The sequence below is a fragment of the Pristis pectinata genome, chromosome 21 (genome assembly GCF_009764475.1).
Source record: "Pristis pectinata isolate sPriPec2 chromosome 21, sPriPec2.1.pri, whole genome shotgun sequence".
Lineage (NCBI taxonomy): Eukaryota > Metazoa > Chordata > Chondrichthyes > Rhinopristiformes > Pristidae > Pristis > Pristis pectinata.
The window spans coordinates 8,726,875-8,742,080 of NC_067425.1; the positions used below are offsets into that span (position 1 = coordinate 8,726,875).

Sequence of the window (15,206 nt, forward strand, 5' to 3'; positions counted from 1 at the left end):
ATTTTCTCATGTAAAAGATTGTCTAAGAGTGAATCCACCAGTGTATCCCTAAGTTTCTTGCACATGCTGGAAGTCAGTCAATCATAAAAATAAATTAAATATACCCAAGGAATATTTTAACTTCAGTTCAACACTTGGCTTTGTGTCAGAACAATAAGGAAACCTTTCCTATTATATCCCAGAGGCAAAAAGAAGCAACAGATTGTATTAAAATTAAATACACTTAGGCCCCTTAGTCTTTGGGCCCAGCTGTAATCCCAACAGAAACTCCAACAAGACATGTGGAACAGAAGAAGGCAACACCTGCAAAAGACATACTTAGCTAAAAGTGGCAAGCAATTCACCTCCATATTAGGAAGAGTACAACATTTCTGTAGCCTGGGTCTTCAAATTTTTACTTAACTGGTTTTATGCAAATATCATAGCTTCAAATAGAACTGTTAGTTTTCTTGATATGCAACAGATTCAGTGCTAAATGAAATAGTCATGTCTTTTCAGATATGTTGAAGAAAACACTGGATATGAATAACCCATGCATTTAAAGGTCACCCTTAAATTAGTTCAACTCTATCCACATTTCCTCTTCCAAAATTGATTTGTGCAGAGTACCATCACATGGGTGGCCAGTGCCCTCCAGTAATCTAACTGAATTGGTCACTCTCCATTTGAGCTCAATGAGTATTAACAGCTTGACTGGGGGCAGGGGACAGGAGCATGAGAAACATGTGGAAGCCCAAATCTTAAACATACACATGCACATATTCAAGCAACCATCACCAGCAGAAAGGTGACTCGTTTCACTTTTCCCTTGCTGGGGGCTGATTGTCATGTCTCTGCTGCCATACACAATAAACTAATGAATGACAGAATCAAAGACCATGTATGGTTCAGGCTCATGCTGCCATTACCTACACTTCACACTTACTTGTCATTCAGTTTCATGTCCCCCTAGCCTACTTCCATTAAAAGTATTTTTGCCAGATGATAGTATTGAGAGTATGAAAATTATAACTGATACACAGGAGGTTTTAAAAATGAATTGCTATATTCCCTCCCAGGTAGTACCAAATTGAATTAATCACAAATTTAACTGAATGTTGTTGTGAAGTCCATTAATATTTGACAAGTTAGCCAACACAGGTTAAAAAGGAAGTGCCACAAGACTGTTTTCCTTTATCAGTACCAAGAGATACTGAGTTGTTCCATGTTGCAGGCTCAAGACACAGATTTTCAGCTTCACGTGTCCAATTTAAGCTCGACTGATTATCCCCAGATACAGAGGAAGCAAAGGAGATTTTGAAAGGGTGCATTTTAAAATTTTAAAAAAACCTGCAGAGTAAATTGTTCCAAGTCACCTTCACTCATGGGCCAGAACCAACTTTCTGCCACAGCAATCACTCTTTCTTGCATGGAATTTGGTAATGTTTGGAGATTTTGCGAATGAAAGTTAGTTGAGATATAGATAAAATATACAAATAAAAAGTGTAATGTTGAATTTCCTGTATTCTTCTTAAATGTGCTCCTGCACTAATTCTGTTAGATCACTCACCAACTAATTACATGAATGGGAGTTAACTCACAAGCTACTTCAAACAAGCAGAACAACACCAACTTAATAAAACAGATGTCAGCCGTTTAGTTTTTGGCTTTCCAATCTTTTGTGCTTTTATTTGGCAGTATTTAAAATACTTAATAGTAGTTTATTAAATGCCCTTATTTTTCCCCCACATCAAGCCAATCCTGTCTGCTTCCTTTATGGTCTCATTTTCTCTCTTCCCACTGGCCTTTCAAAAACTCACATCAGAACACCTCATGGTGAAACCTTTATTAATGCCCATCACCCCCAGGCATGGCTATTCCCCATCCTCTCCCATCCACCCCCTCCATTAACTCTGCTGCCTACATCCTACAACTCACCAGGAACAATTATATCTGCTTTTACATTCACACTTCAACTTAAAATTCTCATCATTATTTAAACCTCAATTACCTTTCTTTTCTCTATCAAAACCTCATCCTCATCAGTATACTCTCCATTCCTCTTTGCCATCCCTTCTTCCTCTACCTCACCATTGGCAGCTACGTCAAGACTCCACACTCTGGAATTTCCTACTCCACCTCCAAATCCCTACTCAACCTCCAAATCCCTACTCAATGTTTTGCCATGTTAAAAGTACCTTGTAAATGTAAGTTGCCATCCTTAAAGCCCATCTCTTTGACCAAGCTTTTGATCAACACTTCTTTTGCCTCAATTTCCATTATTACTTGAAGCACCTTTCGACATTAAAATTGTTTAAGATGTTACTGCAAAACCTTTTTCAAAATGAAGTTGGTAAAATATACTTTTATACAACACACAGGAAAAAAAATTAAATTCTGCAAATTAATTGTCTGTTTTGTATCCTTGAGTTCTACTAAAACCCAAGACATGATTATAACAAATTTATTGCCATGTTAAACTTTCAGTTATAATTTTACAAGGATATTGAAGAGTCAGGGAGATACAGCCCACTAAATCCATGCTGACCATCAAGAACCGATTTTTACACCAATGCTACCCTGACTCATTTATTCTCCCAATTAACTCCCCCCGGATTCTACCATTCACCTACACACCAGGAATGATTTACAGTGACCAACTAACCTTCCAACCCTCATGTCTTTGGGATGAGGGAGGAAATGGCAGCATCAGAGGAAACCCACATGGTCACAGAGAGAATGTATAAATTCCACACAGACAGCACCAGAGATATGGATTGAATCTGGGTCGTGGAGCTGTGAGGCAACAGCTCTACTGGCTACACCACTGTGCTGGTTTAAGTTATTTTGTTTATTGCACCATATTCTTGGGATACCAACCCAACCCCCACTATTCCCTATCTGGCAAACTGTGATATGTAGCACTATACTTCCAGCTTGCTTACATTAACGTAGCCCCTTTTCATAGCATCTGCATGAGCCAACCCAAATCCCTCCGTATAAAAACTTTTCCAAGGATCTGTCTCTTCCTTTTCCATCATCTAGCCATGCACTAACAAGCGTTCAGCAAGATGAATTAATAAGGTACATAGAACCAAAATGATACTTTCTTCCCCAATTCTGAGCCCAAACCTATTATTTTTCAACAGCTTTTCATGACAACAACAGTGCAACCTATGTAACGCTCACAACTTAGATATCATGAATTCTACATCCACAGTAAACTTGACTCTCAACTGTGGAAAGATGACCATGATTTCAGTAACTCCACAGTGGTGCACTGAAAATAGAGAAAGCTAAAAATTGGTCTAAAACCACACAGATAACTGCAAGAGGAAACTTTTAAAACCTAACATCTGTGCTCCTCCATGGTACACAAAAATTGTTTTTTTAAGCAATTTAGATTTCGATTAAATTTTTCAGCTGAAATTGTAATCCCACCTCTAGGAGAAAGGATTGGCTTCATAATATTTACAAGGAAACATTGATCCAACACAAACATATCCTGCTAGAGTAAGTTCAATAATTCTTTAATCATCAGTTTGGTTGTGGAGACCAAACATCCAATTTCCAGATTTCTAATGATCCAAAATTAGTTGAGATGGAGAATGGGGAGGAGGATGTAAAGAGGCTGCACATGAATGTCAACAAGCTGAGTGAATGAACAAGAATGTGGCAGATGGAATGAATGTGGAAAAAAACACGGGTTTACCCACTTTGGTGCACTAAACAGAAATGGAGTAATTTTTTTTAAAAGATAATGTTGATGTTCAAAGGGACTGATATGAGCTTGTACACAAATCATTGAAAGCCAACATACAGTGCAAAAAATCAAACAGAAAGGCATATGGTATGTTAGCCTTTATTAGAAATACAGGAGTAAGGATGTCTTACTGTAGTTGCATAGGGTTATGGTGAGACTGCAACTGGAATCTTGTGTACAGCTTTGGTCTATTTACCCAAGAGCATTTGTACTTGTCTTAGAGGGAGTGCAGCAAAAATTACTAGACAGCTTCACCATCTGAGGTGAGATAGCGTGGACTAGACTAGACACAAGAGAGACTACAAATGCTGGAAATCTGGAGCAACACACACAAAATGCTGGAGGAACTCAGCAGGTCAAGCAGTATCTATGGAGGGAAATGAACAGTCGATGTTTCGAGCCAAGACCCTTCATCAGGACTAGAAGAGGGCAGAAGCCAGAATAAAAGGGTAGGGGGAGGGGGAGGAGCACGAGCTGGCAGGTGACGGGTGAGTAGACCAGGCCTGAATTCTCCAGTTTAGGAGAATGAAAGGTGATCTTATTGAAACAAAAAATTCTCACAGAATTTGACAGGCTGAATGCAGGGAGGATGTTTCTCCCAGCTGATGAGTTTAAGACAAGGGGTCAATGTCTCAGAATGAGGAGTAGGCCATTTAATAGACGAGGAGAAACTTCTTCACACGAAGGTTAGTGAATCTTTGGAATTCTTTGACTTGGAAGGCTGTTGAGGTTTAGTTGTTGATTTCATTGCAAGGCCACACCTGGAGTACTGCGTACAGTCCTGGTCTCCTTAGTTAAGGAAAGATATACTGGCTTTGGAGGCAGTGCAGAGGAGGTTCACCAGGTTGATTCTGGAGATGAGGGGTTTAGCCTATGAAGAGAGATTGAGTCACCTGGGACTATACTCACTGGAATTCAGAATAATGAGAGCGGATCTTCTTCAAACATATAAAATTATGAAAGGGATAGATAAGATAGAGGCAGGAAAGTTGCTTCCACTGGTAGGTGAGACTAGAACCAGGGGACATAGCCTCAAGATTCTGGGAAATAGATTTAAGGAGGAAATGAAGAGAAACTGCTTTTCCCAGAGAGCAGTGAATCTGTGGAATTCTCTGCCCAGGGAAGCAGTAGAGGCTCCCTCATTAAATATACTTAAGACACAGTTGGGCAGATTTTTGTATAGTAGGGGGACTAAAGGTTATGGGGAAAAGGCAGGGAGGTGGAGCCGAGTCCACAACCAGATTGGCCATGATCTTATCGAATAGCAGAGCAGGCTCGATGGGCTACTCCTGCTCCTATTTCTTATGTTCATTCAAAACAGAGATCAATAGATTTCTGAATTACAAGAGAATCAAGGAAAATGGAGTTAATGCAGGAAAATGGTGCTAAGATAAGCCATGATCTTAATGAATGGCAGAGCAAGTTAAGGACTGGATGGAGCCTGTTCCCATTTCCTATGCCATGTAACCATATTTTTCCTGCAATGTGTTCAGAACCATATGCAGTACTCAAGCTCTGACGATATGCTGCATATACTTCTAGCATGTTGCATAAACCATGTTGCATCTAGTTCTAGCATAAATCTCATTGCTTTTACATTCTATGTGGCAGTTAATAAAGGAAAACATCTTCTGTATATTTTTAATCCACTATCATCCTTGCTAGCTTCTACTACTCCACCCTTAAAAGATCTGTGAACATACACTCCACATCTCCACAAGTGCCACTTGTGTTACTAAGAACCACGATACAGAACATGTTTTCCAGATAAGCATAAAAAAAATCTAAACTGACAAACACATTTGACAACAAAGCAAAGTGAGAGCTTTTATTACTTACCCCTGCAAGACACTTCTCCAATGTATCTAATATTATCAGCTGCGAAAGATACAAGTTCCTCTCAGCTTCTGCTCCAAATATTCGCTAGGGGAGCAAAAGCACAACATCAGACACTCTTCAATGTATTTTGCAACATTAAGATCTGGTCCTAAGGTTAACAGCCGCATAAGGCAAGATTTGATCTACTAAGAACAAACAGGCTCTTGTACCTTTCAGACCTTCCATGGGGAGTTAATTGTCAAATAACAGTGGATGTTCTTAGTGGCACTCTCTCACCATTGAACTGACGTTCTTCACTCTGTTAGCAATGTTCTGCACTATGAAAGCACCTTGCTGAGCATTATGAAAGTCTTAATGCTTAACCACATCACCCACCAATATTCTCAAACACCACCGTTCTGAGAAAGATATCTCAAATAAATAACTTGGATAATTCAAATGTAAATCACTGGCTTCAGTCAGATGTGGGCAATTTATGGAAAGGCTCCACAGCAGTTGATATTTTACATGACAGTAGCTCATTTTATTAAAAAAATCCAACTTTTAAACATTGTGTCACTGGTGATCAATTTTTGGTTCCACACTCATCTAGCATTATGTTAGGTTATCCCTAATGTCAAACTGTCAACTTAAGCCAAAGCATTTTTTTTGGCTTTGTCTCCTGTTGCCAAATGCAGGAAAAAAATTACATTTCAGAACCCGCTACAAAGGATTTATTTTCTGAAAATGGAAGGAACAGGGCATGTAGAATACCAGACAGAGGCTCTCCATACTCTCCTTCTTTTGTCTTGATCCACCCGAAGGAAAGAATGGTTCTATTTGAGCCTTGTGGAAAAAACTGCCAGCCCCTATAAAAAGTGCAGCTGGTGTCCAATTATAGAGGCTCCTCAATTGTCTTACTCCTTCTGATAAAGTATCTCACTTCAGTTGTAACAATCTCACAATTATGATCAAAAGCACTATGAATCCAACCACCTCCAATGAGTACGTAAGCTTCTCTCGCATAACCCTATGCCCAATTTTTGTTTCATCAGATCTATGAAAAGCTGATTTAAACAGGGCAAGCATGGTAGAGAAGCAAGTTAATAACTTAACAAATCTCCTACCCTGTTCCTCCCCACACCATACCATTTGCATTTCCCATTGAGGTTCTATCCTGCTGCAATTGGATACTTACCATGTTATTTACATTTTTCAAGATCGTGGTAAGACCACTTATGACCAAGGAAAACTTGTACTTGGAAATATTGATGAGACATTCCTTGTTGTGTTCTGTACTAACTTTGGAATGGGTGTTCTGCTGCCCACCTTTAATTGGAAGCTGGAGGGAGAAAAAGGTGAACATGTCACACTTCATTGAGCTGAAAAGCAATAGTAAACAAATTTCATTTGAGGCCTTTGTATGATCTCAGTGACATAAAACAGTACAGCACAGAACAGGCCCTTCAGCCCACGAGGTTGTGCCGACCTATATAAACCTTCTTCCCATTTAATCTATCCCCCTCTCTTCTTCACCTCCTGTAACCCTCTATTTTTCTCTAGTCCATGTGCCTATCTAGTAGTCTCTTAAATGACCCTAACGTATTGGTCCTACCAGCCCCCACCCCACCCGGCAGTGCATTCCAGGCACCCACCACTCTCTGTGTAAAAAACCTACCTCTGACATCTCCCCTGAACTTTCTTCCATGCACCTTAAACGGGTGACCTCTAGTACTGGCCATTGACACCTTGCGGAAAAGATGCTGACTGTCCACTCTGTCTATGCCTCTCATCATGTTATGTACCTCTGTCATGTCTCCTCTCATCCTCCGTCGCTCCAAAGAGGAAAGCCTAACTCTCTCAACCTCTCCTCATAAGACATGCTCTCCAACTCAGGTACCATCCTTGTAAACCTCCTCTGTGCCCTCTCCAAAGCTTCCACATCCCTTCTTCTAATCAGAAACATGACTTCTCAATGCACAGGTTTCATAAAGGCCATTTAAGAACTAATTTAATAATGCTAGTGTTTTCCCAAATAGGTCAATACTACATTTGCCCAGCATTTCTGGACAGTCATCATTTAAAAATCATTCTAAACACACCTTTTCATGATCACCTTTTGTACAAATTAACTCTGATCATTAAGACTCCTTTAGCTCCTCTATTTGGTTCACCTGTATGAGATACCGTAATTAACCAGAAAGTCATGTGCCCAGTTGGCTAAACTCACCTACCATTACACATTAGACCAATGGAATGAAGCTGAAATAATGTTGGGCAAGGGGAAAAAAAATAAGACAGGCCTCCACCTTGAATTATCCAGAAGCCCCTGCTTAATAGGCTCTAAAGTCTTTCTCACTTCTTACAATCAAATGAAACTTAACAACTTGTGAGGAATAACAGCCACTGTCAGAAAGCAAGAATATGCAAATACACAATTCAGCACAAACGGTCCCAGAATTTCATGTGATCCCACATTTAACTGCAAGACAAGGTATTGCTTTTATTTACACTCAGTTTACTTCCTCTGAAACACTGCCATCTTTCAGCCATTTAAATCCTCCTGATTGTACTTTCATCAACCATCTCATTTTTCTCAATTGTATCCTTGATGGCTTCTATTGCTCCAACCTTAAGAGTATACATGACCTATACAAAATCCCATTTAATTCATCAAAATTACATTGTTTATTTTCTATATAAATTTTAATATGATCCTCTGGGGAACTCTGACCAAAATGGAGAACCAATTAAAAAAATATTTTTAACCTATTTAAATTTGCTAAGACTGTTCAAATTAAGTACAGCTTTTCTACAAAATAAGTACAGTGGGCACTGTACAAATTTACTTAAGCATATGTGAAAAGCAGAATATAATTCAAGCATATTAAAACACATGCTATAAAGTCCACAACTACAAAAATTATGAATTACTTGAACTGCAATTTTGCTGAAAAAATAATGGGACAACTAAGACAGTGACATAGCAATCAATTTATCTACATCAATAAAACACATTCATAACCTCTCAGATTACAAAGCATTGTAATTAGGTAAATCTGCCACATAGCAATTATGCCCTTTTACGCAGATGTTAGGATAGACTACAGAGGAAGGTAAGTGTTATTACAGGATGATAAGTTTACAAGGCAGCTTACTTCATGAATATGGAGATAGGAGTTTGTGAAATAAAACATAGAAAACCAGGTAGCGATGCAAGGTTTTCTGTTGTACAGAAGTCAAAAGCTGAACACAAGACTTCAAATGGGGAATGAATAACGTCATGTTCTATTATCCATAACTCTGACACATTTAAAGACCACAATTGGTTTTTACAGTCCATGTGCCATACAAGATTAATACAAGGTTGAGGCCTTTTAAATCTGTGAAGGACCTTTCAACTATATTATGCCTCGACCCTCCTATAGTCACTTACAGTATGTCCCTTTTGCCCAGCCCAGGATTCCAAGCCACCAAAATCTCTCATAACCATTCCTTAACCAGCTTCCTGCAGGCTTGTGCTGCTTTCATTTCCTTTTATCTACCAGTCAGCCTCCAAAGAGGTAGACCACATAGCTTCCTGTGACAAATATCACAAGGACACGAGTGCCATTGGCAAACATGGCGATTTGAGGATTTCAAAACCAGTTTTACCTTTGACCCAAGATTCACAGCAATTGTAAAAATCAGTTAACAATAAATAGAGGCACACACCATACAAATCACAGTGTATAACAGCTTTTCAAAATATTTTGTTGGTAGCATCAGCAAATAGATTGATGCAATTACATCCACATTTTATTTTGAAGGTTGCAAAACCAACAGTTTTCATTATAGATTAGTTAGGTAGTTTTACTATTTTCTTGAAAAAAATACATGCAAATTTGTTTTGACCGCAAGTGGATAACAGACAATTTTATAAATAAGGGAAACTCAGTAAACAGCTTTTGCAGAAGCAAATTAAAAGATAAAATCTGTTTTTAGCAGCCTTAGCTAAGAAAGAAACATTTGCCAAGGCACCAGGATCATTACCTACTGCTCTTCAAATGTCACCATTGCATAGAGCCTTGGTGAGACTGCAGCTGGAGACTTGAGTGCAGTTTTGGTCTCCTTATGTACATAGCCAACCAACCAGATTAAAAACTCACCCAAAGACAATACGCCCCAAAATACTGTTCCTAAATGCACTGAAATGTCACCCTGAACTATGCGAAGAAGTCTTGCCACGTTCTGACTCAATAGCCAGATTACTATCAATTGTTACAAGCTGGCATTAAAACTCAATTCAATACTTGCTCTAATGTAGACTTTAGAAAACGCACGTCTTCTTTAACATACACTGGGTACCATCGTGCAACTACAAAACTTCGATTTACATTAACACAATTGGGAAGACCTGAAACGAATGCAAGAGAAAGGGGAGACACAACCGAGGGATACAAATTTATTCAATTATATGCACAACTTAGGGACAAGAGTTAAATAGTGATCCAAGAATGAAGTTACAGTTTGTAAATATAGTAATCTCAAAAGGCATAACACTGGACAGGAAGACAAGCTTGAAGGGATGGCCTTTCATTACATTGGCTTGCAATCAATCATTCTAAATAAGCCTGATCTACCTTTAACTAGCCAAAACCAACATAGTAGGTCATCATTCTGCAATGAACAAACTCCGATTTTCCATGACAAAGTAATGATACAAACAGTTATGGAGTCAGAGAGATAAAACACAGAAGGAGTCCTTTGGCTTACCGAGTCCTTGCCAACTATCAACTACCCACTTACATTACTCCTACATTAATCCTATCTTTTTGTTTATTCTCCCGACATTCTCAACTCCCCCCCCCCAGATTCTACTACTCATCTACACACTAGGGGCAATTTACAGTGGCCAATTAACCTACCAACTCGCATATCTTTGGGATATGGGAGGAAACCAGAGCACCCGGAGGAAACCTACGCAGTCAGAAGGAGAACGTGCAAACTCCACAGATACAGCACTCAGGTCTCTGGCCCTGTGAGGCAGCGGCTATACTAGCTGTGCGACACTGCCGCTTCAGTTACTGGGTTGCAAATCCTCACCCCTAATAAGGAGAAAGAATTAAAGATCTAGTAGGGTTTTGATGCTTTAAACAGAAACAGAAACCATTTATACAGTGGAGGAGTACTGGCAAGGATGTGGTGTGTGAGTCAATATATTTCATTTACCAAGTGCAAAAGGCTTAACCTTCCCTTAGATTCGCTAAGCACTTGTTAGAAGTGTTCAATGGTACATTATATGACATGAAACTAATTTTGTAAGAGGAAAAGATAAAAGGATAAGAAAAAACATGTTTCATTAGATACCAACCAGTTTTATTTCTTCCCTCACTAAACCCACAATAAAGTAGAAAAGGAGAAAATTCAAATTCTTTTATTAAAACAAACACATTTAGGATTCTTCAGCTATTTATTTTTTTCTTCAATGGCCAATAGCCATCTCCATTTCCATACATTAAAGCTTGCACGTTTACCTTTCCAGATACACAACCCAGTTTATTCTCCGTTACGGATGATAGAGATTAAACTTCCTCCTTGACAATTGGAAATCATCTATTTATGCAATTGAGAATACTGAAAGCAAATACCAGAGCTGTCTGTGTCAATGGTACATGTTGAAGTACTCCGTCACATTCATATGGAAAGTTTTGTATTTCATAAGTTTAGCTCATAAAACTTTTTATTGCTTTCTAAACAAAATCTAACCTGTTTCAGGTTATACAGTTCACAATACATGCAATTCCTGAAGCATTTGTACTGGATACACAGACAGAAACACACACAAACATACAGACCAACTAACCAATCTTCCTCCAAACACAGACATGCAGAAGGCAAGACAAGATGTACCTTAGAGTGTTAAGCTGATCAAGCTACCATACAGTCTCCATTCATGCTAAACTATGAAAGTAGCATGCTATTAATACAGCCAATCAATCCCACAAACACCATCTATATCAGAAAGCAAGATGCTACAGAGAGCACCAGACATTCCTATAACCCACAGATCACTTCAATATTCTCCAGTCCTGACAGAGTCAGTTGCCAATGGTACTAGACAATTAAGTAACCCTGGCACAGTAGAGCTGCTGTTTCAACTCCAGCAAGCCAGGTTCAATCTTGACCTCCAATGCTGACCATGTGAAGTATGCACGTTACCCCTGTGACTACATGGGTTGGTAGGTTAACTAGTCTGTGTAAGTTGAACCTACTGTAATAGCCAGTGTAAATTGCCTATTTGTGCAGGTGAGTGAAAGAATCTGAGGACAGTTGACAGGAATATGGGAGAGTACAAGTAGTGGGGAATTAGGATTGCTCTGTGAGCCAGCGTAGACTTGATGGACGAAATGACCTTCTACGTAGTAATGAAACATGGAAATATGAAATACAGAAATACTCAACAACGGCAGAGCCCTGCAAACAGCTGTAAAGGCCAAGCCGGAAGCTTGTGCCAGAAGTGCCAAGTGGGTGATCTACAGTCTACTCCTGATATCCTTTGTAACACAACAAAGCAAAACAGCAAAGGTATGATAACTAAATTCTTGTCAATCACGCCTTCAGCTAAGCTGTTCCAGTACAGCCACGGCAATGACATTCTATGTGAATAAAGTGGAAAATTCCAACAGAATGCCACATCCACAATGAATACAAATGAGCTAGTCCAGCCTATTTCCATTCAATTGGCCCAAAAGTATCAGCAAAGCTATGAAGATGTAATTGGCAGTGTTATCAAGCAGCACAGAACCACCAGTAAGCTGCTCACTAATGTTCATTTTGGATTTTTCCAGAGACCATTCAGCTCCAGACTTCATTGCAATCCAAGCTGAAACCCTGATACAAGACAATAGTGAATCTCCTTGACATCCGGTTAAGCGTGGGAATGAAGAGGTCTAACAAAATTGAAATTACTGGGAAACAGGGGCAACTCCATTGTCTTGGATCATACCCGATTACAAAAGGAAGACATCGTGATTTTAAGGTTAATCATTTCAGCTGCTGGACATTACTTATGCAGTTTCTTGGGACACTGCCCCAGGCTCAACCATCTTCAGTTACTTAAATCCTCATCCTTCCATGGTATGATATTCATTGATCATTGCATATTTTTCAACTCAATCCACATCTCCCCAGATAATGCTGTATGCAGGTATAGACTACTTCAAGGCTTAGACAAAAGTCAGACTGGATAAGCTACATGTTCCGGTCAATGACCATCTCTAACAGGATATCAATCAATCCGAGACAAGCAACTTACCACCTGACTTCCCAAAGCTCTTCTACCATCTACAAAGCAGAAGTCAGGAGTGTGAAAGAATACTCCTCACCCTGGATAAGTGCAGCTCCAAAAACTCTTACACCACTCTGGCTGTTACTGCATAAAACACAATAAGCTACAGACAGTGCTCAAAAGAGCTTTTGACAACAAAATAAAGTACTCCCATACCAGGTAGAAGAGATTTAGTTTAATTTGGCATTGTGTTCGGTGCAGACATCATGGGCCGAAGGGCCTTTTCCTCTGCTGTACTGTTCTATGTTCTATAACCATCATTGTTACCTTTAAATAAAAAGTGCAAATCCAAAACTGAAGAGTAATTTGATTCAATATAGTCTCAACTACAAAATGACACTATAGACCAAGAACTACTTTGTTCCTTAATCTGAAAAGTGATTCAACAAGTTATTTTTAATACAAATAAAATCACAAAGAAATACTCCAATGTCTTAAAGAATCATGATCTAAAATGCACTGCCATGAACTTATTTACAGTCTGTACAGTTAACTCCAGAGTACTGAAGTGAATCAAGTGCAGCTTTGACCTCCAAATACAATTCACTCTTTTCTATGCCATGACTCTGTTCATTTTCCAGGCCAAATTTCAACAAGCTTTTCAGAAGGGTACAGGAGACTCACACACACAGTATACAACTTGTTAAAACTGATGTTAAAAAATCCTGCTCACAAAACAGTGGACACATTGTTTTGCTTGCATACAGTGAATTCCTTAAAGGTCATAGTCCAACCATTTCCCTTATGCAAAAAGCCAGAACCAGTTGTATGAATTGCTAAGGATCGGACCACAGAAGACTATCGACCAAACCTGATTGGCTGAATTACAGTTTGAAAATAATGCAGAAATACTCATTGAATTAACCCTTTGGTGGCTAGAGTGATGCCCATGTGTCAAAATATCAAGAACCAACTATTTTTGCTGACCAAAATTTGCATTCGCCATCCTAACTTGTATACTTTAAGATTCCTTTCACTTTCCGTTTTCCTAGAGCATCCACTATTTCGCCTGCAAGGCTGAGAGAAGTAAATGTGGGTTCCTTGAATGTGACTTTACAGATAGCTAGTTGGTGGGAGGAAGCATGTTTAAGTTCAGCAGACAAGGTGGTGCAATGAAGAGCTTACTTTCCAGTTTACCTCTGCCCTCGCAAGAAAGAATGCAACCCATGATACTTCCAAGGAAATATATATTAAAAACAATCATAAGTTATAAGCCAGCTCCTCCAAAGGGTGTCAGTTTCCCAATAATTGCCTTCAGCATAAAGACCAGTAAGGTTTAAACTTTACTTCTGATCTGTGCAGAGTTAGCCAAACCCACGTCAGAAAGAAGAGGGAAGGGTGAAAGGGTATGAGCCATCAAACTTAACAAATGGTGAATTATTTGAAATGGTGGGAATGGAATCAAGGAGGAAGCTGGATAAAACCAAGTCAGTAAGAGGTCATTTAACAACTCAAACCTACTCTAATTTGATCACAGCACATCTGTACCACAATTCTGCTCGAACAACATTAAGAAAATTGGATCAATGCCGAAACCAATTAGAAATTTATTATGGACTTGAGAACATTAAATGATACTACTGCCATTGATTTCCACCCACCCCTTCCAAACATCCAGTCATTTGAAACTGTCGGGTGGAGAATACAAGAGGAAAATTCCACTTTTTCGCTATACTAAATAGCTGGTCAGCAATTCAGCAGACAAATGTGTCAAGCCACCAACTAATCTTTAGGATGAGATGATCTTAGAGAAAATGTGTGAAGGCAAGATATTCTTACCTTCAGAGATTCTGAACTCATACATCACAATGGGCAACTCTAAGTTCTTTGTGTGTTCTGTAACTGTACCCTCGCATCTTACTTCCTATGCATCAACATAAATTTTCACAATATGTCATATAGGTCATGGCACTATGCTGATCAGACAGGGTAAGAAACAATGCTATTCTAGCTCTTATAATTAACAAGAGCTGCATTCAAAAATTGTACTTTCAGATTCTAAGTAGAACAACAGCTATCTGTGCAGAACAGTATTGTACCAGCTTTACAAGTTTGCCAGTACTTGCTTCAAGACCAACAGGCCACTATGATGAGTAATAATGCCTTTTTAGTCATGAAAAATTTTACAATTAAATTTAAAGCAACTGGCAAAATGCTTCACATTAAACATTCACAAAAAGGCAGATGATGGAAATCTGAAATAATACAAGAAATACTCAGGTCAGGCAGCACCCTAAGGAGAGAATTACAGGGTTAACACCTCAAATCAAAGACACTTTCATCAGACCTTTTGCTCTCCCTTTCCTTCCCCCTCCA

General features: G+C 39.0%; 1 protein-coding gene across 6 annotated transcripts in view; it reads right to left on the reverse strand.

Moving 5' to 3' along the window:
- Positions 1-15,206, reverse strand: part of nf1a (neurofibromin 1a) — a 261,284-nt gene that overhangs the window by 222,150 nt on the left and 23,928 nt on the right. For all 6 annotated transcript variants that reach the window (XM_052035185.1, XM_052035188.1, XM_052035186.1 and 3 more), the window contains exons 2-3: positions 6,759-6,902; positions 5,582-5,665 (exon numbers count right to left, since the gene is read on the reverse strand). In XM_052035185.1, the coding sequence (XP_051891145.1) occupies positions 5,582-5,665; positions 6,759-6,902 (228 nt within the window). The remainder of the gene's footprint in view (positions 1-5,581; positions 5,666-6,758; positions 6,903-15,206) is intronic.